Raw genomic sequence first — 27,126 nt, forward strand, 5'->3', positions numbered from 1 at the left:
GCAGGCCCACTGTCAGCATCACCGAATGTCTCCAAAGGCCAGATCTTGGGCGGGGCCATGGGCTGACTGAGGAAGGAACGGGCTCTTTGTAGGGTCTTAGGACCTGGGCTCAACAAGGAGGAACGGAAGAGATGCGGTATAAACTTTGAACTCGGGCCAAGCAGGGCCATGAGGTGGAAACACCAGGGCTCTGGGGGGCCCTCCTCTCCTTGTCCGCTCATAGTGATGGTGGGGGTCCCTGACTGGTGGGCTCTGTTGTCTTGGGCTCTGAGGCACCTCCAAGCCCCCCCTGCACAGCCATGGGGAGGATATTGTGGGAAACACAGTTTTCAAATTGAGGATTTAGCACCTAGATTTTATGCAGGAAAACTGAAATACAAAGGAGAAAAAGCTTGAATAGTTTTTGCTGTTTTATTATGTTATAGTAAAATATTGCAAATTACAAAAATACTAGGATTTAACTGCTACAGTCGGACTGACATACAGTTGCTCTCCCTCACCAGTCACTTGCTTCTTGATGAAAAAGTGGTAATAAAATGTGCATCAGTCTGTTTCCCAGGGCCAAAGAAGATTCTGGCTAAAATATTTATGTTCTGAGGCAAGTAAGTAACAAAAGTGATTTACTGACAATGACATAAAATTCGAGAGTCTTAGAAATGTTTAATCTTTTCAAGAATCATTTTCAGATCCCCAGGGAGGGACCCCGCCCCCCCCCATGTGGGGTGCTGGGGGAATGCCACAAGCAGGTTCCCAGGCTTAAAGGGACAGCTTGTTAAGATGCAGGGAGGTGGCCTTTCTCCTACTTTTTTAGCAGTTTCTCTGGCAGATGCTTTCTTGGTCAAGGTTTTGTCTGTCGGGAGCGCACTCCCATTTCCCTCGTGGCTAAGAACCTGGTCATGTTTCCTCCTGGATGAGCCTTCCAGGGCCCTCCCAAGGCAGGACGCATTCTTCCCTGCCCTGTGCTGAGTGTGCTTGGCTGACCCGTCTTGCCTACCCTCTGTCGTACTGTGTTAAGGTTTGTGTTTGAGTCAATTCCCTTTGCTGAATTGTGAATTTCTTGGAATCGGGGATAATGTTTTATTTATTTTTAGGTCTTCAGAGTGTATGCTGGGCTGGTAGAGGTACTTAAGAGTATCTGAAAACACAGCGGAATTGAACTAAATAGTTTATATTTCCATCGGAACAAAGTCAATATATTGGTAACAAAACTGTAGGGCCCTGATCCAAGAGTCAATTACTACTTTAACAGCGAAAGGGAAATCTTGTACGTGTGTGGGGCTGGACACATTCATAGTCAGAAATATGGTCTGAAAGATCTTTTCCTTGAAAGACTAAGAGGGTTTAACACCTGCATACAAAGGACTGCCATGAACCGGTCGGTCAGGCTGCAAGGACCCAGGAGGTGGAAAAGCACTCCGGGTCCTAAATCAGCTGGATCCTCCAATGCTACGGAAACTTTTAGGAGGGAATTTTCCTTTCAAAGAACGATCTGTAGCTATTGTTAAGACATTGTCATGGATTTCAAGCTCTGATTTAACATTTACCGCTTTAATTCCCCCGATGCATAGTGTTAACTTTATTTCGCCCTGTGAAATGTGCCCCCAGGGGCGAGGGCTGTTAGTTCCTGCTTGGTGGCCCTGGAATCTGGATCCCTTCATTTTGGGGCCTTGGGGACAGCCTACCAGAGAAGGGGGGGGGGACGTACCCTTTGAGTAAAAAACTTCTATAGTAAAATAAAAAGGAAATTGTCTCCCATAAGCCTAATTTGGTAGTCGGGGGGCAGGGTGGGAGGCTCCATGAGTTTGAGGAGGAGCGTCTCATTTCTGCAGTGTCCGGACAGATGCCCATTCATTCCCCAACCCCCAGGGGACTTGACATATTTCCTCTGAGACTCAAATTTGGGAGCCACGTTCTCGTGTGAACTTTTGCATTATCGTTCCATCGCGATTAAAGGCTACCGGATTGAACACCGACCCAACGTGAGCTGGTCCAGGTTAGAGTGTGATGTACCGTCTCCTCTCACCAACAGGGAACTCCTACCGAGCTTCCAAACAGTGGAATGGAAAAGAAACAAGTAAGTCCAATACTTATAGCTAGAAAACGCTGGTCAACCAATGGAGAGTAAGTACCATGAAGACATTTATATAAAAAGAAGTCCGAAGAACTCTACCCCTTCCGTTTCTTTCGCGCTCGGGAAGGGTTCAAAGTGGCTTATCCTCTTGAACGTGCTATGATTTGCTACAGTACCAACCAGTCCCGCTTAGGACACAGAGTACTTCTAGTTTTTTTTTAAAAATTGTCTTGCAGTGGAAGAATCTTGGAGCTAGAGTCAGTGGAATCAAATGTTAGCTGGAAGGCTCTGACCCTTGCTTCTTGGTCACAGTTGGGCCTGGATCTACTCAGTGCAGCCAGTACTTGAGCAAAAAGCTCCTTCCTCGTTGGAAACGCCCAGGAGAAATAAAATCCATAATGACAATTAAAAACCCCCAGGGTCCCCAAGCAATACAACTCCTTATGCAGATTTTTTCTTTTCTTTCTTTTTTTTTAAAATCAAATATACCTCACTGAAAAGCAAACTTCTGCCCAAAGAGAATATTCTTGCCGGATGCCTTTTTGTGGCGGTCTCACAGTTTGAAGACAAAGGAACTTCCCAGCAACTTCCCAAAGTGCTTTCGAGGAGGGGGCACTTCCTGGGTGAAAGATGGGTCCGTAGGAGCAAATATGGCCAAACCAGTCCACGGGCCCAGGAGTCAACGAGGGCGTGACTGTCAGCACTGGGCGTCGCTGCTGTGGCTTGGTCCCAGGGCGGGTGACACATCCGAGACTCTTACGGCCACCCTATCCTCCGTGGTCATGCTCCAATAAACTCACTGCTCGGCGGGGCTACCCGCAGGTAGTCTGCGTGTTCGGCCGCAGGGCCCTTGAAGACGCCGTTGGACTTGGCTTCCTTGGGAAAGAAGTGCTGCTGGTAGTCGGGGTTGTCCAGGCTGATCTGGTGGTTGTCTTTCTGGGCCCAGAGGCCGGCGCCGCCGAGCGCGCTGGTGATGCCGGGAGGGACGGTGTTGAGATACTCAGGGTTGCCCACGGCGTTGCTGTGGGGGTTTTGGTAGTGAGCGTCTCTGCCTGGAGCTGGGTTGAGAGGCTGATTGTGATAGACAGGATTCTGCACGGAACCCGCCGGCCTCTTGGGGACGGACTGGTTTATGTATTCTGAAATGGAAAAGAAATCACAGGTGAAGCGATCGGCCAAGCGTCAGCCCCAGCAGACTCCACGGTGCATCTGAACCCTGCCGGTTTTCTCCCACAAGACCATGGAGCATCGGGCGTCTGGCAAGACGATGAGCTCGCTGGTGCCGTAAGGGAAACTGTGTCCTTGTCTGTAGTTCTCAGAGCAATGGGAACATCGATCTCTTGCCAATTTAATGTTCTCAGAAGGGTAGCCTGCCTTGAGATGCAAGTGTGCCCACGGGAACATTGGGGATAAAGCTGAGACTAGGCACATACGTGTGTCACAGGCCAAGAGTGGAACCAGATCAGATGTGTTACATGCACGTGTGCACACAGACACACTCCTCCACACATGCTCACACACTCACGGACACACACACAATCATACCCACACACTTCTGCTCTCTTTCTCTATTACACACACACACATCTTTGACGTTTGCTTCAAGTTCTAGAAAATCTGCGAACTGGTCTTAAAACCACACCTCCCAGCTGGACACGACTTGAGTCCAACACAAAGACCGGTGCATGTGCTCAGTCATTTTGTGTTTCTCTGCCTCTTCCTCCCCACAGGTGTCTGCAGGCTTGCCACAGTCTCCACTTTTGGACTGGCTTGAGGAAGCAAGAGGCCTGAACCTAGAGGATAGAGGCCGGCCCTGCTGGACGCGGGTGCCAAGGTGGGTGCCCTTTCTTGTCCAGGGTAAGCCACTCACCGGGTGCTGGGAGGAAAGTGTCATCTATGTTGTCCTCAGTCAAGGTGCCAGTGGGGTCTGAGCTATACCGCTGCAGGAAGCTGTCTTCTTTGAGAGGACAGCTCTGAGGGGAGGAAATAAGGCAAAGTAACTCCGGTCAGTGCTGCTCAACGCATATAAAAATCACCTGAGATTCTGTTAAACTGCAGCTTCTGATTCAGTGCGGTCCAAGAAAGTGCCTGGGAGTCTGCATTTCCGACTAACGCCCGGGGGGACGCCCATGCTGGGGCCCCACAGACCACAGGCTGAGTGGCAAGGACCTGGTCGGTGCCCTGCAACAGGGTTTCTGGCAATGACAGAAATGTTTATGATCTGTGCCCTCCCAGACAGTCACCGATTTAAACTGAAGTCGATGCAGGGGGCCGGGGGCTTCTATACAGGGAAGTGTCGGTCTAGATCATGGTTTCGTGGCAAGCATCAGCACCCCCGGAAGGCTGGCTCGGACATGGACGGGGGCTGGCTCTGCCCCTCGCATTCCTACTTCAGCAGGTGTGTGTCGGAGGTTTGGCAGTTTGCACTTGGAACAAACCGCCAGGTGATGCTGCTAGAGGTTCACGAACCCCATTTTGCACAGCACTGGCCTAAGTGAGAGCTGCCTGCTGGCCTTAGGGCAGGGGCTCAGGGCAACCATACAGGAGAAGGAAGGAAGGGAACACAGGAAGGAAAACCAAGATTCGTTGGGGGTAGGATGGGCATTTTCTATGTGCAATAGAACCGTGACACAGAGCTGTTACTTAATTCGGGTTTATGAGGTGTTCATACGTACCCCATTTCTGTCAATGCAAGCCACGGTGGAGTTGTTGCTGGTGGCGCTCTGTAAAAGAATTAAAGATGCTGAGGGTCCACCTGACTTGTCTCACCCACGCCCACCGAATGCAGGACCTGGGGCCTCACGGGACCAGTGTCACTATGGGGGCTTAACGTCATCCCGACCCATTAGCTTTAGAAAAACTAGGTTTAGTTCAGACTTAATTCTGGTCCCTAGTGGACCTGAAAAGACTGCAAGTTACTGCAAGGCCATAAAAGAACTAATACACCCGATTGATTCGTTCTGAGTCTGGCCTGACCATTTGCTTAAAATGGACTTCTTCGTCTCCCTGCGAGTTCTGCTGGTGGGCTACCGTTTCTCTAAGCAACTCATTCAACCCAGCAGACACCGTGCTTGAGAAAGGGGTGCATTTCGTACCAGAGAGCTCAGGAGGGGGGTCCGGGACGTGGAGGGGCTGTGGAAGAAGCCCTGCTGGGGGATGAGGTACTCATCGGCATCCACCACATCCTCCATGTCCTCTTCGTCCATCAGTGCGCGGTAAAAATTGGAGTCTGTAGGGCTCGGCAAGTGCATTCTCTCATCTCCCTGGTGCAGAACATTTTGAGACGATCAGTAGGACCCAGAGAGGCGCCAGTCCACTGTTTGGGCCAATGCCTCTTTGTTGAGCACTTGGTTTATAATAAAATCAGCCTGATTCTCTGCAGAGTAGTGGCTTCCTCCCCTCCCCCACCTGACATGAAAATATTAAAAAATTCTCCGATGTTTAAAAGCCCCTAAATGAAACAGAAACAGCTTAAGAGGAAGAAGAAAGGGATAGAGCAGAGTTTATGGAGGGTGAGTTTTGCTGTTAGGTGCTGCCATCTTACAGTTTATAGTAAAAATGTGTTGTAATTCCCAGCAGAGACCTCTTAAACCCTTGGGATCTCCTAAGGGAGGAGAGTGGCAAAGGTGTCATTGTTATGTTAACCAGGGGCTTTAGGCCCACACCTAAGGATGAGGGTGGGGATGGGAGAGTGGGGGGTGCCAACCCAGAGATGAGTGGACTGGACCTCTAGGTCAGCCACACCCCCTGATGTCCTGGAATGCGGGAGGGGCTGGAGGTGGACTCAATCACCGTTTGGCCACTAGTTGAACCAGCAATGCCCATTTAATGAAGACGCCATAAAACCCCACAGGGGGTGGGTTCAGAGAGCTTCTAGGTTGGAGAACACTTGGAGTGTGGCGACAGCCACCCAGCGTGAGTAAGGGAACTGCTTGCTGGGAGGTGCATGGAGACCCCCTTTTCCCCACCCCCACCCCCACCACTCGCACTGGAATTGCTGAGCAGAATCTTCAGGGACTATGCAAATTATTTTGCATACATGACCTCACAGCCCTGTGAGTTTGGTTTTGTTAAATTAAAGCGTTAAATGGAGACTCGGGTGTGAAGGCAGGTTTGCTGCCACGAAGGGCCTGCTTCTCCATCAGAAGGAGCTGAGGCTCTGGCTGACTGGAATATGATGATGGCACATGGAACTGAGCACATCTGGATGCTAGGGTTCAGCTGGGAATGGAAAATGGGGTCGGGTGGTGGGGGGGCACCACAAAGGAATTCCACTCCATTCAGTGGGGCCCGTGCCTAGCTCTAAGGTGCTGAGGGTTTAAGGACGGGGTCTGAGAGACAAGGAAATGGAATGGGCACGCAGTGGAACACAGTGATATTGGACTCTCATGAGAAGGACTCCTCCCCATGCAAGTTCAGAGGCTGTGATCTGGTACCTGGATGACAAGGTAGCGCTGGGGGTCTCGGGCCATTTTGGAGAATTCAATGATCAGCTCACGGAATTTGGGGCGACTGTCTGCATCTATCATCCAGCCTGGGGAAGGAATGAGGAAAACAGCGCGATTAGACCCTGAAAGAAATGGTAAAGATGGCATTGCTTCCAGAAGGCATTTATGGTGAGATCCTTTTAGGCAAGTAAGGGATGCAGAAACCAAATCTTTGTGACGGGCTTTTTAGTCCTGGCACCTTAGCGCTGATCCCAGTTTAAAGACCATGAGGACACAAAACACTTGAATCAGAATGACAGCAACATCGTCTAATTTTCAGTGCCTACTCTTCCTGGGGCCGGAGTTTCTGGAATTATCACCGTAAGTGTTCCGGCAGCCTTGCATGTATTGCTGTTTGTGGACTACTATGACTGCAGGGAGCCTGGCGTCCGGGCTCTCTGGCCCAGTCCTCACAGGGCATCCACTTTCATCTAGACTGGCTTAGCCATCTTGCGAACTGCAAACTAGACTCAATTTAGGGAAAGTTAGGGACTTTCTTTAAGAGCCTCCAGGTTTGGGAACTCCACACCCTGATGCTTTCATTGTCTTATGTCCTCAGTAATGCAGCACGCAAGTGAGGGGGCGTCGCAGTGCCTTCCCTAAGATTGAAGTCTGGATTGAACAGCTGGAGGAACAGCGATCAGCTGGCAATCCTCGTCTCTCTCGAGGGCTCATATTTATTTTTTATCGGCAGGATGTCAAGTTATTTTAGGACAGACTGCTATGTGACCTCAGATGAGCCGTGTGACCTCTCTGGATCCCAGCTTCCTCAATCCACAGCAAGGAAGTTAAAAGTAGGTTAACTCTGAGGTCTGAAGTTGGGAAGGCACTCTTTACATGGACTTAGCCCCGTCCTACTCTGTGCGCTACCTTCTCCTTTAAGTGCCCGTGGCACGTGGAATGTCACCTTCAGAGCCTGCTGAACTTGTCCTTCTGGTGGAACAAGAGCACTGACCAAGTTACACACTCTTATTTAGATTAAGATGTTTACTTGCTATGCTGCAGAAGACCTCACATAGATCTATTACTTGAAAGGGTTAAGTCAAGGCAGAATTGTAGTTTCTACCAGCCTCGTGGGCTTCTCCTTGTTAGGCTCTCCGATAACAGGCTTCAAAATGTGCAGCTCTGTTTTCATTGAGCAACTCAGAGAACAGAATATTTTGGTGTAATGGTTTCTGGGGGAATTTGGTTTTATTTATTTGCAAACATGGGCACAGGGCAGGGCACTGCGCTCAATGGGTAAAGCAAAGGCTTCCTGAAAAATGCTGGGGGAGAGTTTACAGATGTTTCTGGGTTTTGGTGCCGCTGTAGAGAACAGGACAAGGTTTTTTCAGGGAATCAAAGGTCTCAACCTTTTGGCTAAGGGCGGCAACACCTTTCTAGGCAACATAAGGCACTCTGAGTGCTAACACCCAGGTAAGCTAGCGTGGCTGGCTGCGGCAGGCACTCACACTTGACCATGATCATGTAGACATCGATGGTGCATATGGGCGGCTGCGGGAGGCGCTCTCCTTTCTCCAGGATGGTGGAGATCTCGCTGGCGGGGATTCCGTCATACGGCTTGGACCCAAAGGTCATCAACTCCCAAACAGTGACCCCTGAGAGGATGAGAGAGTTGCTTTATGAGCTGGTAATATCACCACGCCTTGTCCTTAGTCACCATTTAAACGTTTCTGATCTTTAAAAACCTACGTTTCTGTGGCTTTGAGCAATTTGCTCGACAGCAGAAGCCTCAGTACACCTTTCCGTATAGTGGGATAATGACGGTATCTGTCTTGTGGGATAGTTGTGCAGATCAAAGAAGAAAAAGCAACTGAAAAGTTCAGACAATGCCTGGCAGATAGTAAGTGGCCAATAAATGTTAAAACTTGAGTGACAGCAACAATGACAAGTCAACCACTATAATGACATACGGAGCAGGAGTTACACACTCAGAACATCTGCCCTAAGCTACTTGTATCTTTAGAAGATGGAGACCACAGACAAGGTTGTACACTACACATTTTAAAATAAATAAAAATTGGGAACCAGAAAACCCTACATTCTTTTTAAAAAACATCAAAACCCCATCCTTTTTGTTTCAAAAATCAGTAAAATCCATCATCATGATTCAAAAAAAAAAAAAAAAGCAGTACTTTTAGACTTGGTGTTTTTCCAGACCATCCCTGAGTTCTAATGATTCTTCTCTTTCTATTGTCTTCCTTGTTGGGATTCTCTGCTCTAGAAATCCCCACCATGAAGGTGCCCTGGGGTGACTCTAGAGGTGACCCCCGTGGGATTGAGCCTGGGTCCCCCAGACTACACAGGAAGGGACCAGACACGGGATCCTGCCAGTTTCCTGATCTCCAGCTGGTCTAATGACCCATTTTCTTTAGAGCTGGCCTCTAGATACATAGTCCCACAGGTCGGCCTGGATTATCCAGAGGCTGTCCCAGAGCTGAATGGCCTGAATACAGAGCGTGCAACTTTGAAGAATGAAGCAAAGTCATGGTCCAAGGGCAAGAACGTAGATTCTTCTGTTCCTCCTCACTACAGCGTCAACATGGACTTGATGAAAAAATAAAATCTCATTTCCAGATCCATGAACTCAATTCATCCTAACGAGGTTTAAACATTATGTTAAATATGTTAAACACGTACGATGCCTTCCTGTGGGACGGCAAGCTCTCCAGGTTTGGGGACAAATGGTAAGAGAGAAAGTGGTGTGCATAGCTGGTGGTGGCTTTCGAGAGGGCCTGGAACGAGGCAGGCATTCTCTCTCTTTCCACCTCCTAAGTGGAATGCATACGGACCTAATTAGAACATTCTGTCTTGACTGGAGACTAGGGAGTGGAGTAATAGGATTTGTTTTTTAAAGATTTTTATTTATTTATTTATTTGAGAGAGAGCATTGGGCATGCACAAGTGAGCTGGGGGTAGGGCAGAGGGAGAGACTCTCTCTCAGCAGACTCTGCGCCGAGTGCGGAGCCTGACGCGGGGCTCGATCTCACGACCTGAGCCAGAATCAAGAGTGGGGCGCTTTAACTGACTGAGCCACCCAGGTGCCCCAATAGGATTTGTTTTTTTTTTTTTTTTTTTAAAGATTTTATTTTATTTATTTGAGAGAGAGAGAGACAGTGAGAGAGAGAATGAGCGAGGAGAAGGTCAGAGAGCGAAGCAGACTCCCCATGGAGCTGGGAGCCTGATGTGGGACTCGATCCCGGGACTCCAGGATCACGCCCTGAGCCGGAGGCAGTCGTCCAACCAACTGCGCCACCCAGGCGTCCCTAGGATTTGTTTTTTTAAGCTAGAACTTCAGGTCTGTGGTTTAACAATTGTACTTACTGCCAGGGACAGCAGATTATAATCACCGAAAACACGATTTCCACTGAAATGAAAAACACACAATCGCTAGAGGGATGCTGACTTTCTGACACTGCTTGTAGTCATCCAAAGGCAGGAAGTCGCAGAATTTAAGAGAGTTCTCATTTACTCAACAAGTGAGGACCCATTCCGGACAGGCGGTGGGTTGGCCCATGCCGGCTGCCACACGGAGGGCAAGGAGGGAAATGCAGACTCGTCTGGAAAGGCCGGAGAAGCCAGGCCGCTCAGGAGCTCCGGTTTTATTTGGAACATACGCGTAAAACCAAAGAAGGCTATTAAGCAGAGAATTAAAAGTCTCCTTTGGTTTAAAACTATTTTTTTATCTGTTGTCTGGAGAACAGATGAATGTGTGCAGAACAAGGAGAGAGAAGACCTGTCAGGAACCTGAGGGAAGGAGGTGACAGCAGAGAGGTCTCTGGATGGGATTTGGGAGCGGGAAAAGTAGCATTTTCCCCTGTCCCTCTTGGGGAGCAGACACACTGTGAAAATGACTAAAACAACAAGGCATCAGAATAGCCTTAGGTCCTGATCTAGTTCATTGGTTGCAGGCAGCTCTGCTCACAGGTACGTGTAACAATTCACCTGTTCAGCGAGAACAGGCCCCAGCGAGAAAGATCTCTGTCTTTATAAAGCCTGCATCCTAGCAGAAGAGACAAAGATCCATGAAATTGAAATATATTTAGAATATCAGGAAGTTAATAATGCTATGAAGGGAAAAAAAAAACAACCAGGTAGATGATGTCTTGAATGATTTGTTTTTTTTTTTTTGTGATAACAACTGGATTCCTCTTGGAAATCTGCCTCGATACTACTCTCCCCAAACACCCATTTCTGCGGAGATGGGGTGGCCCCTCCCCGTCTTCCCTGTGGCTTGAGTAGTGGGGATAGATAAATGCATCAGAAGAGCTATTTTGCAGGCTTCCAGCAGACTGCTGGACTTGTGACAGTGGGTTAGTGACACTTTCTTCAATGGTGAGGCCCTTGTAGGCTCAAGACATCCTTTGTGCAAAGGCAATGAGGCAAGAACAGGACAGGCATATTGGGGAGGAGGGGCACAGGCCTGGGCAAGGCCAGAGTGGGATTTGGAGGGGGAAACAGAGAATCCGTCCTGAGGCGATGTCATCCCTAGAGCTGCAAGCAATCACTATTTCCCTCTATCTTTTCCCCCACAGACACATCTCCCAGTGCACTCCTGTCAAGCCCTTCTCTCCGACACACAAAGACTTCCATTCACTGCATGAAACAGTGGCCACTGAGTTAGTCCATCACACAACCTCATGCTTCTCCCCGGAAAACCCAATTTGTCATCTCCCTTTGGTTCACTTCGAATCCATGACAAGAGGTCAAGTTTGGTTTGATGCTGCAGTTCTACGCATTTCCTAAGTCCAAGCTCTCTCTCCCTCTGTTAACCCGATCTCGACAAGTTCGCTGATCTCTCCAGTGACATGGAGTGCACTAGTTAGACCCAATTTCCTTTGTCCTGTTTTCTTAGTAGAATTGACAGTGACTACTACGCTATTATTAGTTCCTGTCTTGGAAGAAAGTATTTGGATGACAGAGCATAGAACGTCAATCAACAAACAATTCAAGCTGGCTTCAGTATGCATTCATTAGCATCAAGATTTTGACTCACCGTAGCTCCACACATCACTTTGGTGGGTATAAATTCGGTGTAAAATTGATTCCAAAGCCATCCACTTGATAGGCACCTTGGAATGATGAGAGAGGAAGGGATAAGATAAGCATTAGCTTCCCTCTGTTGCAAAAAATTAAATCACGTTGAAACAAATTACAAGCGACAAATGTGGGAAAGCCAGGACACCCCACCTTGATACCCCAGGATGAGTGCCCCCTCCTAGGAGGAGGAGCAAGTTTTTAAGCTGACAGAAAACAGGGCTATTCTGTTCAGCCCCAGGTGTGGTTTCATGAAGGCCTCGGCTGAGGACCTTTGGTCTGTGGGCTCTTCTGGTGAACTGGGTGCACATGCCGGGGGCTGGGGTTTCTGGTGATGCGTGATGGTTCCAGCCACCCCTCAGTTATGGGTGTTTGCAGAGACCAGCTGCTTGGAGCCATCCAGGTCAGAGTGAAACTTAAGAGGGGTACAGCTGATTCAGAGCTACTGGAGGGCTTAGCATGGGGACTTGCACCTCCCCCCATGCTGGGAGAGAGTCCCCTGGAGGACCACCAAGCCTGTCTGGGAGGAGAGAGTCTAGGGAGGCTCCGCAGGGAGCCTTCGCAGCTCTAGGAACGGCATGGGGAGTTTTCCGTATTTCTGAGATGTTCTCAGTAGCTGCATGCCACCAAATGAGCTGTGATATTTCCCAACTGCTCTCCTGAAGGGATGGGCACGGAGACTCAACCTTGGCTAATGGTCACCCAAAGACAGAGCCGAGCTCGTGTTTATTGGCTTTGGCCTCTGGATATGATAGAAACATCTGTTTTCACTTTCCCTGCAAGTCCTGCTCTTAGAGCAGCCCCTCTGGTCTGTACTTCCAGAAGAGGACCCTGGCTAGACTCAGGTGTCCATGGCTGCTGCTGTGACCTCACCCAGAACGTTCTGAGAACGTCCCCTCCATCGGTCAGTCTGCTGGCGAGTGAATGCTCGCTGATCTACAAGCAGCGTTTTACCTTGCCTCCTTCCGCATGGTATTCTTTCTCCTCGGCACCAAGCAGCTTGGCCAGCCCAAAATCTGTGATCTTGACGTGCTGTGGTGTCTTCACCAGGACATTTCTGGCTGCCAGGTCGCGGTGCACCAAGCGCCGGTCCTCCAGGTAGTTCATGCCCTGCAACACGGGACCATGCAGTGAGGGAACGCATGGCTTAGCAGACTGCCCTGGGGAGCACAGAGCGGGGTTCCAGCACGGATGGCGCGGTTCTGCTCTGCAGAAAGCGGGCGCCCGTGCACAGGGCTCTGACGTCCTGTTCCCCCCAGACTCGGAGCTTTCCGAACCGGGGGCTGTGTCTGTCCCCGTCTCTGTGCTTCGCCTGATGGACACAGTCCCTTGCACCTTGCAAACACTAGTAACTACTAACTGAGTAGATGCAAAGACAAATTAAGGAGGATATCATGAGCTGCTGACTTGCTAACTTTCCTCCAGCCAGTAACTCGTTTTAAACCCAGATGAACCAAGTATTGGAGGGTAGTGATGGAGCAAGAGCTCTGCTGTTGGGCTGAGACCTGGCTGGGAGCTTGCCTGGAACTTGGCAACCATGCCGCTGCCTGGGGTCGCGCTCCCTACACACAGCTGACCTAGAAAGCAGGGAAGGTAAAGCCGCTCCCCAGGCTGGGCACAGCTGGGCTTCTCAAGGCGGGAAGCCTTGCACCCCTCATGCTCTCCCACACTACCCGCTGTGATTTGCTACCAATGGATGACTTTTTTTCCAGTGTTATTTCCTTGTTTTTTAAATTGAAATCACATGGACGTTGAATTAGCTTTGACAGGTGGCACTTCCCCCCCCTCCTCCCCCCACCGCCAACCCTAACCCTGTCCTGATCAGAATCACAGCTGAGAGAAAGACTGACATGTGAATTCCCAGAATTATTCCCTCTCAAGTCCAGTCCTTGCCCACAGCCTTCTTGGTGGCCGTCATAAGCTCTTTGGGCTGGCAGGCGGGGGTCGCTTCCAGCCTCGACTCCTCCTTGCTCCGTGCCTGCCTCGTTCAGCCAAGCTCCCTGGGACCCTACGAAGCTCCAACCGCTGACATGAGCTTGGCAGCGCCCGCCCCGTGCAGGGCCAGCCTGGCAGGCGGGAGATGCCGTAAGCCCTGCAGATATCTTATGTTTGTGCCACATTCTCTGCTATTACTCACGAATGTGGCTCGCTTTCTCTGACCAGGGGCGTGGACCCCGTTTCCAACCTCCCTTATGGCTAACACTCACCAGCTCTCCAGCAAAGACAGCCCAGAAAAGCTTACTGAAGTGCATGCAGTGCAAATGAACGGGCTTCACCCACACGGCTTTAGTCTCTAACTTTCTCGAAGCTGCGGTGGACTCTCCTTGGGAGGGCAACAGCGGGGAGAACCCGTTGCTAGGGATGGAGTACCCAGTTTCCTGGCAAATTCTCTGCTTCCTTTGGCAATTGATAGTATGTGAAAATTCTTCGTGAGGTGAAATTAAAATTTTTTTTCTTTCTAGAGCAGAACGAGTCCTCCTAGGAAACTAGGATCTTAGGAAGATGCGACCAGGAATTAGCCTTTGGGGGTCATTTTTGAGGACTCTCATTTTTCTTTCTTTGGAAAAAGATGATTAATTCCCATGTCTCCCTTCTCCCTCGTATGATCTAGAAAGTTCTGAATGTTTAAGATGCTGTTGGATTTAAGTGCTCCCCTCCTAAGATTCCTCAGATGCAGCAAATTAAGGTTAACGGGGCTCATGTCTACTCAGGAGGAAACCAGCAGGTTCTCTCTGGCACAGCACTTCCAAATTAGGGATTATTATTTAGGAATGGCATGTGGGGAGCAAGAGGGAAGGAGCAGAAGCTGAGAAAACTCCACACAGAGGACTGACTTACTACTCCGTGTCACCTCTCCCCACGACGCTGTCACTGGGTGCCCCATTCAATCAGATTCCATTTCTCCTTTGGTTCTGGGACCCTGCTCTTACAAAAAAGCAAGGCCTCTCTCTATTACATATGGTGTGCTCTGCCCCATTCAGAAAGGGTTAATTGGGCTTGGCCTCTTTCCTGGTTCGAGAACATGTGCACTGCTGCCTGTATTAGCTCACTTGCTCTCTCTGTCCTTCCTCCTCTCTCTCGCCCGGGTTTCTCTTGTTCCTTTCACCCAGTGTCGCTGGCACTGCTTCTGCAGACACTTCCCGAAGACCTCCTCAGGGCTAGATCTGTGTAGGCGTGTCACGGCCGTGTCAGAATGATCATATGTCAGTGCTGGACACACAGCAAGCAGCCAGTCCAATCTTGCCCTGTCCCTCTCGCTTTATTTCAGATACGTGTTTTCTGAGTTCCTCCGAGTCACCCAGGGTGGACAGGGGGTACTTCAAAGGGAACCACCAGCTTCCTTTCGCTACCATCTCAAACTTCTCATTCTGCCTCTTTGAATGCCCCACAGTCTGGCCACCTATTCACCAAGGTTGCTGCAAAATGAACGAACGATAGAATCAATGAGGGATAATAGCAGCTGACAGTTTGGAGCACTGACAATGTGTGGGTGTTTCCAACCCATCTTCCAAGAAGCCTGCTCTGGGGCTGGAGTGCTGTTGCCACCAGGACCACCCCGAGAGCCACCCCAGCGGGTCCAGAGGCCTGTCGGACCAAGTGTGCTGGGTCCCCAAGACCACTGCTGGGACTCGGTCCTAGTTTCCTGCTGGGGCCTTCAAGTGGAACTTGCCTGCAGGCCCAGAGGCTGCTTGAGATGTCAAAGAAACTCCAAATAAACAAAGAACACAGCCACCCAGCCCCTTGGCCCCATGCCGCAGAGTAAGTACACGTTGTTGTGCAAACCTAATAAACTGACCTGAGCCCCCGCCCCCCTGCACCCCCCCTTGGGTCTGCAAAGGACCAGAACAGCTTTACTAAATCGTGCTGTTTCCGGAGAATATCCATCTTCAGGGAGGGCTTGGGAAAGAGCCCTTTAGGCCTTCCGGAGCCCCCCAGCCAATCAGTCAGAGGGGTCTACATCAGAGATCCCAGGCGGCCAGATGAGGCTCGACTGAACTCAGATAAAACTCTATTCATCAGTCTCTGTCCCAGACCACGGAGATGAGGGGGTTTAAAAGGCCATCTCCGTGCCCAGAGAAGTTATATTTTAACCAGTCAGCATAGATAAGAGCCCTGATAAGAGCCCTTTTAAACAGGAAGCAGCATCCGCAGGGGGCCTGGTGGGGGCGCTGGGGAGGCTCCTTCCTGATTCCTCTCCCGATGTCCTCACTTTAGTTGAAATCAACGAATTTATTTGCATTAATTACTACGGGACGTCTAGGATGAATTCTGAAATACCAAGGTTAGAAGGGGATGTGAAGAGCCCGGCTGGAATCTCAAAGCACCAAGGAGAAGCCCAGGGGTATGGCTCACATGGATTTCAAGATTTTTCTGGCACTGACACCTACAGCTGAAGGAAGGCCTGGGGGTGGTTGGGTTGGACATTTACAGACTTTTCCGGAGGGCTGCAGCATCCCACAACTCTTGGGGGGAGTCCAGAGGGAGAAGCTGGAATGGGATCCGTCTCTGTTGTGTTTCATAAACTGCCACGGGGAGAAGCTGGGGAAGCGCAGACTTCGTGAGGACAGAAATGGGACACAGCAGGAAGTGGAGAGGCTGGCAGATGGTTTTGGCCGAGTTCCATCAACAATATGTCTCGCCCACCCCTGGGCCCCTGCCCTCAGAAGAGGTAGAAAAGGGTCAGAATTTCCCACCCCAGACGAAGATCATATGGGACCAACATTGTACTGTGGCAGGGACAGGGGGACAGCCAGGCTCACTGGCCCACGGTTTCTGCCCTGAGTCATGCCGGCAAGTGCGAGAGCACGGACTTGGGAGCCTGGCTGCGTGGGGTCCAGTCCTGATGTTGCTATGTACTAGCTCAAGACCTTGGCAAGCTACTTAGACAGCCCCGTGCCTCAGTTTCCCTGCATGTAAAGTGGCCTAATCCGACGGTTAAGTTAAGCCATGCAGAACACAGGATGGTGCCCGGTGAGAGTCCTCCGTCGGGGCTAGAGTTGTCACGGTTTCCTCGTAGATGCCAAGTCCCTCCTCTTTTCTCTACGCATGTGCTGTGAGCCTGAGTTAGGTCACTGTAATAGTCTGCGTAGCTTACAGTTTCCCGGAGTCTAATCCTGCCTCAACTCCTGAGAAGCCTTTGCTTGTGAGATGAAGCTGTCTTCTTATGCGGGCACGAAGGGCCCCTCAGGGTGTCGGCTTGTCGTCCCCGGCTTGGCACTGGCGCCCGTTCCTCTCTGCAGCAGCCCTTGACATCTCTCAGCCACGGAGCCCCTGTGCGTTCTCACCGCCGGGGAACGTCCAGTCCCAGTGTGTGCATCTTCCGCACGTCTCCAGCACAGAACTCTGGAGGCTAAGAGACAGGCTGGCTTGCCTGCCCACCTCCTCCTCCCCCAGCCCTCGCCCCGCTATCCCCCCAGGACCTGGGGCCCGGCTGACAGACTGAGCTCCCCTAGCTGGTCCCCGCCCACCCCAGCCCTGCCCTGTGCCTTTCAGGGCAGCCTGTGCCAGTGTGGTCCTGCACGCTCCCAGCTCTACTGCTCTGACCACCCATTCCCTACAGCACTGCTAGCTCTGTACGGATCTCTTTCCCTCTCTGGTGTGTAAGTTGGGGAGAAAAGAAATTTTGTTTTATTTATTTATCTACACCACCTGATTCCTAACACTGGCAGATAAATGCCCAAGGAATTAATAAGTGAAATATTTATAAAAGCTGGTATTTTAATACCTTTTTTTTTTTTTTTTTTTTTTTTTTGGGGAGAGAGAGAGAGAGAGAGAGAGGAAGAGAGAGCACAGGTAGTGGGAAAGAGGGAAAAGGAGAAGCAGACTCCCCGCTGAGCTGGGAGCCCGACCTGGGGCTTGATCCCAGGACCTGGAGATCAAGACCTGAGCCAGAGGCAGACGTTTCACCATCTGAGCCACCCAGGTGCTCTGATACTGGAACATAATGATAACTTCTGGCTTTTTAATGACACACTGCAAAGTGATCATTTAGGCTGATTATATTCACCTGTAATCTTTAGCGGACCATTTAAGAATAAATTAAAAAAATAATCCAAATTAGGGAAATGTCTGGTAACAGGATGATGCTGGGCTCTGTCCTGATCTGCCTTGTTGGCTGAAGTTTATGGAGCCGTGTGCTTCCGGGGGAATCAGCTCCAGTGGAGTCCTCCTTCCTGACTTCCTTAATCAGTGCCCTCCCTTGGGCTGCACCTCGACCCTCCCCTTGATGAGTCCTGACCTACAGCCTAGAAGGAGCGAGCCTGAGTGGAGAAGGCCAGAGCCCACATGGGAGCAGGACGTTGTGCACAGAGGTGAGTGTGTCCTTGCCGCCACAGCCTGGTTGGACTAACAGACTGTAGCCCCTTTTCGAGTTCCTTTTCGGGCATGATTCTCCTTTTCTCACACCCCTGCTTGTCTCTTAGGACCACAGTACAGAGCGTCGACATGGGTTTCACGACAGGGCATCCAGAACGGAAGACAGGTGGCCTGGACCGTTCTGGCTACACCCGGGAACAATGATCCCCTTCTTGCCCCCGACTCAGACATGATAACCTACAAACAGCTCAGCCCGCCCCATCTCCTCCCCTTTTAACTGCTCCCATGCCCTGACCGTTCTGACAAATGCGAGGCCAGTGAAAACACCTGAGGCTTTTTCAAATGAACCTAGACCAAACTAAGTAATCCCGCATGCTTAAAAAAAACAAATCCTTTGAACCAACTTTATAAGTTTGTTCTATTCAAACTGTATCGTGTAGATCAACTTAAACACAGTTTGGTGCCTGTACAGTTGTGGTCAGAGGATGAGGCCACACAGCGTGTCTGAGAGCCTCTCTCTCCCCAAACCTCTCCAGGGCCTGCTCTCGAGGATCCTCAACTTCAGGCAATTACCCAAAACCCCCAATTCTGTGAGATCTTAATCTGGGTTAGGTGATAAGCAAGCTCTTTTGTCCCGGAGGTTTGGGAAATGCCAGATTAATCCATCCAGAGAGCTTCGTAGTAACATGCACTGTGGCGGATGCTCTAAGGGGAAGAAACTCGCACAACAGCAGCGTTTTCCAAGCGACAGGATGATAAGGCGATAGGATCTTCCAGATTAGAACATTTTATGACATTATGGCGCCATCTGATATCGTTGGGGGCTTACTGGCGGGCTTATGTAGCCAGAAAAGAGTGGATATGCCTTCTGAAGCAACCAAGTCCCAGCACGTGGGGGCCGCTCAGGGCCCCGTGAGCCAGGAGCTCAGGAAGCAACGATCTTTCTGCCAGGGGAACAGGGGGTGTCTCCACGAGCTCCTGCGGCCAGAGAACGGAATCTGTTTCCAGCACGTTCGATGAGGCCGTGGCTCTCTTCTGCTCTCCGTCCCATCCGGACTTCCTCCCTAGCCTACTCACTTGGCTTTGCTTTCCCTTTTGTCCAGGTGCTAGAATGTGTCCTCTTAAGCAGATCAGGCAGGGCAACAAGCTTGCCTAACAGTGGCCAGCTCTCCGTCAACATTTAGAAAATGTCACAGGAGAGTCCATGCCTTTGTGAATCAAGGCAGTTCATTTATAGGTCAATAAACTTCACTTTGAAAATGCCAGGAGTGAGAATGGACTCTGTCGTCCCCTGGAATCGTAAGCACAGGTCCGTGCTGAACAGAACTCGCTGAGGCTATGTACCCCAAGTAGTGTCACCTTCGTGGAGCTATGGACTGACATGACATAATGAGAGAAGAAGTGCTAGCTCACCCTGCCGGCACCCTCTGGGCAACCGGACCTTGGAATCAGGCAGAAGCTGGCCGCAGGTATGCGGAGCCCTGGAAGCCTGGCCCACTGTAGGGACGGGCCAGGAAACCCCCCCCCCTTTTTTTTTCTTTTTAAAGATTTTATTTATTTATTTGACAGAGAGAGATCACATCGGCAGAGAGGCAGGCAGAGAGAGAGTTGGGAAGCAGGCTCCCTGCTGAATAGAGAGCCCGATGTGGGGCTCGATCCCAGGACCCTGAGCTCATGACCTGAGCCAAAGGCAGAGGCTTTAACCCACTGAGCCACCCAGGTGCCCCCAGGACACCCTTCTTACAGAGCTCACCGTCCAGCTGCGGTAGGTGGGCACAAATTCAAGTGGGCCAGTAAATAAGCCAGATCTTCCCAGGTAGCAATTTGTGATAAAAAGAAAAGCAGGGGGCACCTGGGTGGCTCAGTTGGTTTAAATGTCAGCATTTGGCTGGGGTCATGATCCTGAGGTCCTGGGATCAAGTCCCTACATCGGGAGGGACTGAGCAGGGTGCTTGCTTCTCCCTCTCACTTGTGTTCTTGCTCACCCTGCTCTCTCTTGCACTCAAATAAATAAAAAGTCTTAAAAAAAAAAAAAAAAAGCAAACAAAGCAAAGTAACATTGTCTGCATGGGCGGGGGCATACCCTCTGTTTCTTGCCATAGATAATCAGGGAAGAAAGCTAAGGAAGGACTTCTGGGCTCAGGCATCCGTGTATGAGTAGATCGTCAGAAGTAATGCTGTATTCGGTAAAACCTGTGTAGAGCTGACCATCACCTCCTCCAGATCCGCCACTGTCCTGCACTGAATAGGGCCTTAAGTGCCTGGTTGACCAGAAACCTCAGAAAGTGACCTTGTTTGGACGCAGGGTGTTGCAGATGGCATCAGGCAAAGGTCCTGGATGGATGCACCACCCTATAGGATGCCTGGGAGGCTCAGTGGGTTAAGTCTCTGCCTTCAGCTCAGGTCATGATCCCAAGGTCCTGGGATCGAGGCCCGAGCTGGGCTTTCTGCTCAGCGGGGAGCCTGCTTCCCCCTCTCCCTCTGCCTGCCTCTATGACGCCTTGTGATGTCTCTCTCTCTCTCTCTCTCTCTGTCAAATAAATAAAATATTTAACAATATATATATGTGTATATGTATGTGTGTATATATACATATATATGTTTAAAAAAAGAAAAGAAAGCATCCTGCACTTAGGGATGACTGGTGTCTTTTAAGAGAAAGGAAAACGCGATTTAGACTCAGACACAGGGAATAGCTGTGTGAAGACCGTGAGCATGGGAGGACCCGGAGCCGAGCCTTCGGAGGGGCCAGGCCCAGCCCCACCTTGACTTTGGACTGGCCTCCAGAACCGTGAGTGGATACCTCTCTGTTGTGGTCAGCCACTACGAATCTGTGGTAATTCGTGGCAGCCTTAGGAGCCTAATCTAGTCACACACAGAAATAATGAACATTTCTCATGAAGTCACAGCACCGAAGTGCACACCCTCTTCCAGGACCCCTGCCTACTACGGATAAATACGTCCTCCACCCTGTGACCCGGTGATGGCTGTGAGAAGGATGAGAACACGGGACTGGTGGTGGTCGGACCAGGGGCCAGGAGCCTCCAGGGGCTACAGCGGAGAAATCTACACCAGACGGCGCCCGAATAAACCGACTAGCACTATGACCAGGGGAGGGACGGGCAGTCCGGACCCAGACAAGGCCTGGTGGAAGTCGGGCTTTCTGACTCTGGGACCTTGGCTCACCCCTCCACACCCTGCTCCACGGTGAAGCGAACCAAGGGGCCATGAGAGACACGCTCAGAAAGGGCCCCGCCCACCAGTCCCCTTTATTCGACTGGGTAAAAGAGTGGCAGGAGAAAAGCGAGAATGTAGCATTTGGGTTGCAAGTAACGGGTGCAGCGCTGGGATCAAGAGGGAGAAGTTGGAGATTAAAGTAAGAGCTCCTTGGGAGGCCTTGGGAATGGCGAAGTACCCAGCACGTGTCCTTAGCACGCAGGTGGGGTCCCTGGTCCACAGGCTCGTTCTCAGCCGTCCCTCGCTCTAGAACGAGGCTATTAACAGGGACAGGGAGTGGCAGGGGAGGAATCCCAGCACAGCAGACACATCTGTTCCCCTGCTAGTGCTCCTCCAACCTGCACAGCAGATCTCACACCCAGCACCTGCCCTGCCTGCATAGCCCCCTGTCCTCGGGCTGCCCAGCCCAGCCCAAGTCTCCTCACTTGCCTTGATAGCAAGTCCTGATGGGGCAGAAGCCACAGCTCCCCCTACTATAAATCACCCTAACATTCAACACAAAGAACACCCGGGAAGTAACACTAGCCTCGCACCACACCAAGCACCTAATAAAGCGAATGGTGTGTAAATGGAGCCGAATAATTAGATTTCCCCCATGCAGCGGGTCAGGACCTGATTGGATGCAAAACACAATTCATGTGACGGGGTCCCAAACAAAATGCCTGTGGTGTGTGCGACACTGACACAACACATACTCAGGATTGAGTTATCCCAGGATGGGGAACCTGTTGATTTTCGGGATGTCTCGATTCCGCCCGCTGCTGCTTTTCTTCACAGCTCTCACTCACGAGCGTAGCATCCCAGGGGAATGGGGGGCGGTGGTGGGGGGGGGGGCGGGGGGCAGCCGGCTGAGGCTGCTGCACTTGCTATTAGTGGGAATTTCTGCTCTACTCTCAGAGCTGGGCGCCTGCTCTGCACACACTGCTCTGGGCAGAGCCCCCCTCGACTTACCTTTGCAATCTGCACACACCAGTTGAGCAGGTACTGGGAGCCGATGTTGTCCTTGTGCTCGCGGACGTAGTCCAGGAGGCAGCCAAAGGGCATGAGCTGTGTGATCAGCTGGACCGTGGAGGTGAGGCAGATGCCCAGGAGGCGGCAGACATGCGGATTGTCCACACTGGCCATCACGTAGGCTTCCTGCGGGGAGGAGCGGAGAGCAGAATGTTAGAAGGGCTCCGCACCGTGGCTGAAGGGAGAGGAAGGCAGACCCCTTTCCAGGTTTAAAAACATTTTAAAAAAAGCAAAGCGCAAGCATGATTTTGAGTTCCAAAATTGTACCGGGGGAGGACAGGGTGTCCCATGAAACATTCAGTGCAATGGACATTTACGCCGGGACTGTCATTTTGTGGCACGGCACACCCTCTGAGCGCGATGCTAGGACTCGCCTGGACAGAGAGACCCAGGCTGCGTGCCCTAGCGGCAAAATATTGAACGAAAATGGGACCTGATGTCTCTGGGTATGAGTGCGGCTGGTGCCTGCATTGGCGAGGCCTCTGTCCCAAGGCTAAATAAATGTGCTGCAGTTTCAGAAGTCAGCACCTGCACAAATCCACATTTGGGTCCCTAAGGCTCGACTTTCCCACTGCACTGAAATACACACGCAGAGGTAGGGCTGCAGGAAAGCTCCAGGCCGGCTGGGGTCATTGGAGCCAGACTTCGCTTCCCACCAGGGCTGGAGACGCCCCTCCAGTGGGCCTGTTTCAGGCTTTGAACTGGACAGAGGGCAGCACTTAACAGGAGTCCCAGGCTCTGCCGGCAGCTCAGGATTCATTTCCGGACAGAGGTGGTCTGTGTTGCCCTCTGCCTCAGTCTCGAGATGGGAAACCACGCTGCTCTGCGAAGCACCCCACTCATTTGACTGGCTGCCAAAGCAGGAGCCTTTGTGGACCCAGATCCATGCCTGTGGGCTTTATGTGAACCCTCCTCCTAGTCTTGGGCAGAGGAAGGGCAAGTGTGCACGCAGCAAGGGCCCTCCTCTCTTCCATCAGACCGAGAATTAGGGAAGCCTCGCTTTCCTCACATAAATTCTCCCTTTCAAACACAAAAGGTGGTGACCTTGAATTCAGTTGTGAAAGGGACCACATGGCCAGTAAGAGGGAGCTCTGAGGTTCCTGAGGTTCCTCTGTATTTCCAGACTGCCGTGGGTGGGGTGTGGACTTGGGGACGTGGAGTGGCTGGGATGAGAGCACTGGGGTGACCGAGAAGACAGAGTGGGGCTAGGGGTGGAGGCACAGACATGGATTCCTAAACACAAGCCAGACCACACCTTGTTTCTTGCCTTAAGCCCTCCTCCGGCCTCATAGTTCCTGGGCAGCCCCATGCCTAGCACAGCTGACCCTCCTCCAGAAACCACCCCCTTCCCACCCCTCCTAGCTCTCTCAAACCTCCTTCAGGCCCTTACCCATAAGAGGGCCTTTGCCTGGAATGCCCTTCCACCTCCACTTTCCTGGTCTGATGACTCCTCCTCCTCCTCCTCCGCCTCCTCCTCCAAGGGGCCTTCCTGATTCCCAGGTCTTAACCTCTCCTGGCATCTTGTCATTTTTTCCTTGGCCGGGAACTTGCTCAAGATGCAAATTCTTGGGCCCCACCCAGGCCTACGGTGTGAGAGGCAAGGAGGTGGAGCCCAGCCCGCCCTCAGTTTGAACAAAACCTCCAGGGGGTTCTGAGGGGTTTGGAGCTCTTGCCATAATCTGCACTTAAATACTTGTGTGATTTTGTAAAATGTCCTCCCTCCCCACTGAGCTCCTTGCTGGAAGGACTGCATTCTCAGCTCCCAGCATTTCCTCAGTGCTTTTTGGCACTCTCTTTTGCAGGCAAACACTGCTATTTACTGCCTCAGTATCCCCCACATGTTCCTGCTGCCTGGGCAAGTCAAGTGAGTACCTCGGCCCCACGTCTTTCCTCTTTTGTCTTTGCAGAGGTACCGAACACTTAGGCACAGAAGGGCCTCCAAAATGTCAGGTCTGGACTACGCTGCAGTCACACAAAGCCAGAAATTTAAAGCAAGCCAGAGACGACACACTTCCATTAACAGCAACAGAAGTTCCCGTAGCTTTTAATGTTCACTGTCTGGAAGTTTCCTAAGTGGTTCGGCCCTCCCCTTGCAAGCTGGGCCCGCCTTTCTTCTTCTGTACTGTAAACATCATATCACAAAATCAGAGAGCAGACATGTGATTCTGAAAGACCTGCAAACATCAGGGCTGTTGATAAAAAGTAGGAAAGCCCTACGTGCTTATAAAAAGTATGGAAAGCCCCATACGTGCATTTCTTCTGAGGCCCTGACAAGGGAAATGAGGCCCAGTGACGTGAATGGCTAACCAGAGACACTCTGTGTCAGATCTGGGGCCCCAGATGGGTCTCCCCACAAGGGCGACACCCTCTGCAAGCCCCCTCGTCACCCCACGGGTCCTGTGGCCTCCCGTGGTGCCCTGCTCAGTGCTCCACTGACCAGGCTACCAGAGAGCTCGGGACCTCCCTACACACACAGCACATCCACAAACGTTTGCATTCTTTTTCCACTGCCTGCCCTAAATTTAAACTGGAAAGTCTATGGAAAAATTAATAGGCCATGCGATTGCCAGAAAAGCACAAATCACGTCTCTCCCCCAAGTCTGGGAAACCGTACAACCATAACACCAAAGAAATCCTCTGGCCGCTCCTATTTTCTCAAGATCTGGTTGGGATTTGGACACATATTGTATTCATTTTGGAGGAGAGAAAAATCTGCAAACCAGAGCAAGTTTGAACAGCCCATCTGTTGCGGGGCTGTGAGGAGCTGACCTGGACCTGGGCATCGGGGAATAGAGCACCGGGCGTGGGTGTTGGGCCACACAGAGCCTGGAGCTGGGCCAGATCCCCATCCTCTTAAAATCTGATAGAGCCGCAGAACGAGGTCATCACTTCCGCCCCACCCCCAAGGACAATGGAGACGCTGTTCCGTCGTATGTCCTGTTTGGTGCGCTGCAGAAGTTAAAGTGAGCTTTGTTCTTAGCTGTTTATCTTGGAATCTCAAAGGTGTACTGTGGCCCGTAGCAAGAATGCTTGGTATTCTACAACAATCTCTGACCTGGGGGCTCCGGCCAGGAGCCCCTGTTCAGAGACCCCAAGGCCGATGTCTCAGTCACATGGCTCAGAGGCTCTGTGACCTTGAAAGTCTATGACTTTGTCCCCGTTGCCAAGATGATCTTCAGTGCCTGCCTTCTTGCTGGTCTCCCTCCTCTGTGAACTACTTTAGGTTGAGAATGGGGGGGAAAGGACTCCTCTAGATTTTCCACTCCTTCAGGAGAGGCATATGCTTAGCCTTTGGAATGAAGAGAAAGGATCCCTACATTTTTGAAATTGTACCAATTAGCTAAGCCTCAGGCCGCGGCTTAAACTAGAGGCTGCCCAATGGGCATGCCGGACCTCAGGGCCTGATCCCAGCACAGGAATCAGAGTATCAAGTATTTGGGGTGCAGAACCATTTACAAGGGAGTGTGAGCATCTCAATGGACGCACGCAGCCTGATGGGCTGTCCGGTCTCAGAATTCACCTGCTCCTTGGCTCACTGCTGAAACCGGCCTTGGATGTGACGTGCTGGGCACTAGGTGTTATACACAATGGATGAATTCTTGAACACTACATCTACGTGGGCTAATTGCATTTAAATTAAAAAAAAAAAAAAAAAGAAACTGGCCTTGGACTCACTGGCTTTTGCTTCCTAAATGTAGCAGACTCTCCCTGCCCCTCCTTTCCTTCAGGGGCTCCCCATGGCCCCCAGGCATCATGCTGCACTGATGGGACTCCTGAGTTCTGGGCACACCGAGCTTCAGGAAAAGCAAATGACAAGGCGTCCAGCCTGTCACCCAGGAACTGCAACAGCTGTGATGTGAAACCAGAATGAAGGCGGGAATAAAATAATGGAGGGAGAGAAGAAGCAGTTCTCACAGCGGTCAAATATATGAGAAGTACAAGAGAGGAGATCATAAGAGTTCTCACAGCAGGGAGACACTTCTTCCTTTGCTTTTTCTTTTTACTGGATTTACAGGCAGTGAAGGATGCCAGCAATGTGTACCCCAGTCACACCCGTGTAAGTCAAGCCATCCTGCTGTATTAATTCAGCTTACACTGTGCTGTGTGTCTGTTACATCCCAGGAACACTGGGGGGGGGACCCCAAAACAAAATAAAACAAAACAAACAAAACTTTTCCAAAAATTGTTGAGCAGCTGCCTTCGGCTCAGGTCATGGTCCCGGGGTCCTGGGATCGAGTCCAGCATCGCGCTCCTTGCTCGGCAGGGAGCCTGCTTCTCCCTCTGCCTCTGCCTGCCTCTTTGTCTGCCTGTGCTCGCTCGCTCTCGCTCTCTCTCTGTCTGTCTCTGACCAATAAATAAATAAAATCTTAAAAAAAAAAAAAATTGGAGACAGAAGAGAGCCGGAGAGAGACGAAACAAGAGGAAAAGAGGGACTCCCTTTTTAGACTTCTCAGTGTTTATCTCCCCCACCCTGTACCTCACAAAAGCAGATCTCCCCCAGTTTTCGGGGTCTGGGAGGTCCTTGGCAGTGAAAACTACTTCCCTCCCAGAGCAGAGCCATTGTCCTCAAAAGCGACCCTTACTCTGCGTCGCAAATATTGCTGAAACCCACACCTCAGCGTTGTTCTGTGAGCTTTCTTAGAAAGTCTTGAATAAAGAAGAATGAATTAAGGAAGCAAATTTGGCAAAAAAATATTTTCTGTTTAGCAGTATAGGTGAGGCAGCTCTAGGTTCTAGCTGAAGAGACATCCCAAATGTATTTCTCGCGGTTATGCTGACATGAGTTGATGTAAAGCTAACAGGACTGCACGTGAACTTGTAAGCCATTAAAAAGAAAGATAATTTTGCTTGATAAGTACCTCCAGTTGGCTGTTGCTTTGTACTAATATGTCATCTTTCCCAGAGAAGCGTGCCAGAGTGGGACTCTCCCCATAATAGTAAAGGAAAGAAGCCTGTGGGAAGAATTTG

The 27,126-nt window shown here is 50.9% G+C and overlaps 1 protein-coding gene across 1 annotated transcript in view; it reads right to left on the bottom strand.

Moving 5' to 3' along the window:
* Nucleotides 1–397: 397 nt before the first annotated feature.
* Nucleotides 398–27,126, bottom strand: part of EGFR (epidermal growth factor receptor) — a 200,354-nt gene continuing 173,625 nt past the window's right edge. The window contains exons 20-28 of the mRNA XM_044245680.1: nt 22,099–22,284; nt 12,550–12,705; nt 11,555–11,630; nt 8,010–8,156; nt 6,508–6,605; nt 5,167–5,334; nt 4,747–4,794; nt 3,942–4,044; nt 398–3,210 (exon numbers count right to left, since the gene is read on the bottom strand). Coding sequence (XP_044101615.1) covers nt 2,852–3,210; nt 3,942–4,044; nt 4,747–4,794; nt 5,167–5,334; nt 6,508–6,605; nt 8,010–8,156; nt 11,555–11,630; nt 12,550–12,705; nt 22,099–22,284 — 1,341 coding nt within the window. The 3' untranslated portion in view covers nt 398–2,851. The remainder of the gene's footprint in view (nt 3,211–3,941; nt 4,045–4,746; nt 4,795–5,166; nt 5,335–6,507; nt 6,606–8,009; nt 8,157–11,554; nt 11,631–12,549; nt 12,706–22,098; nt 22,285–27,126) is intronic.

Source organism: Neovison vison, chromosome 4, assembly GCF_020171115.1.
Source record: "Neovison vison isolate M4711 chromosome 4, ASM_NN_V1, whole genome shotgun sequence".
Taxonomy (NCBI): domain Eukaryota; kingdom Metazoa; phylum Chordata; class Mammalia; order Carnivora; family Mustelidae; genus Neogale; species Neogale vison.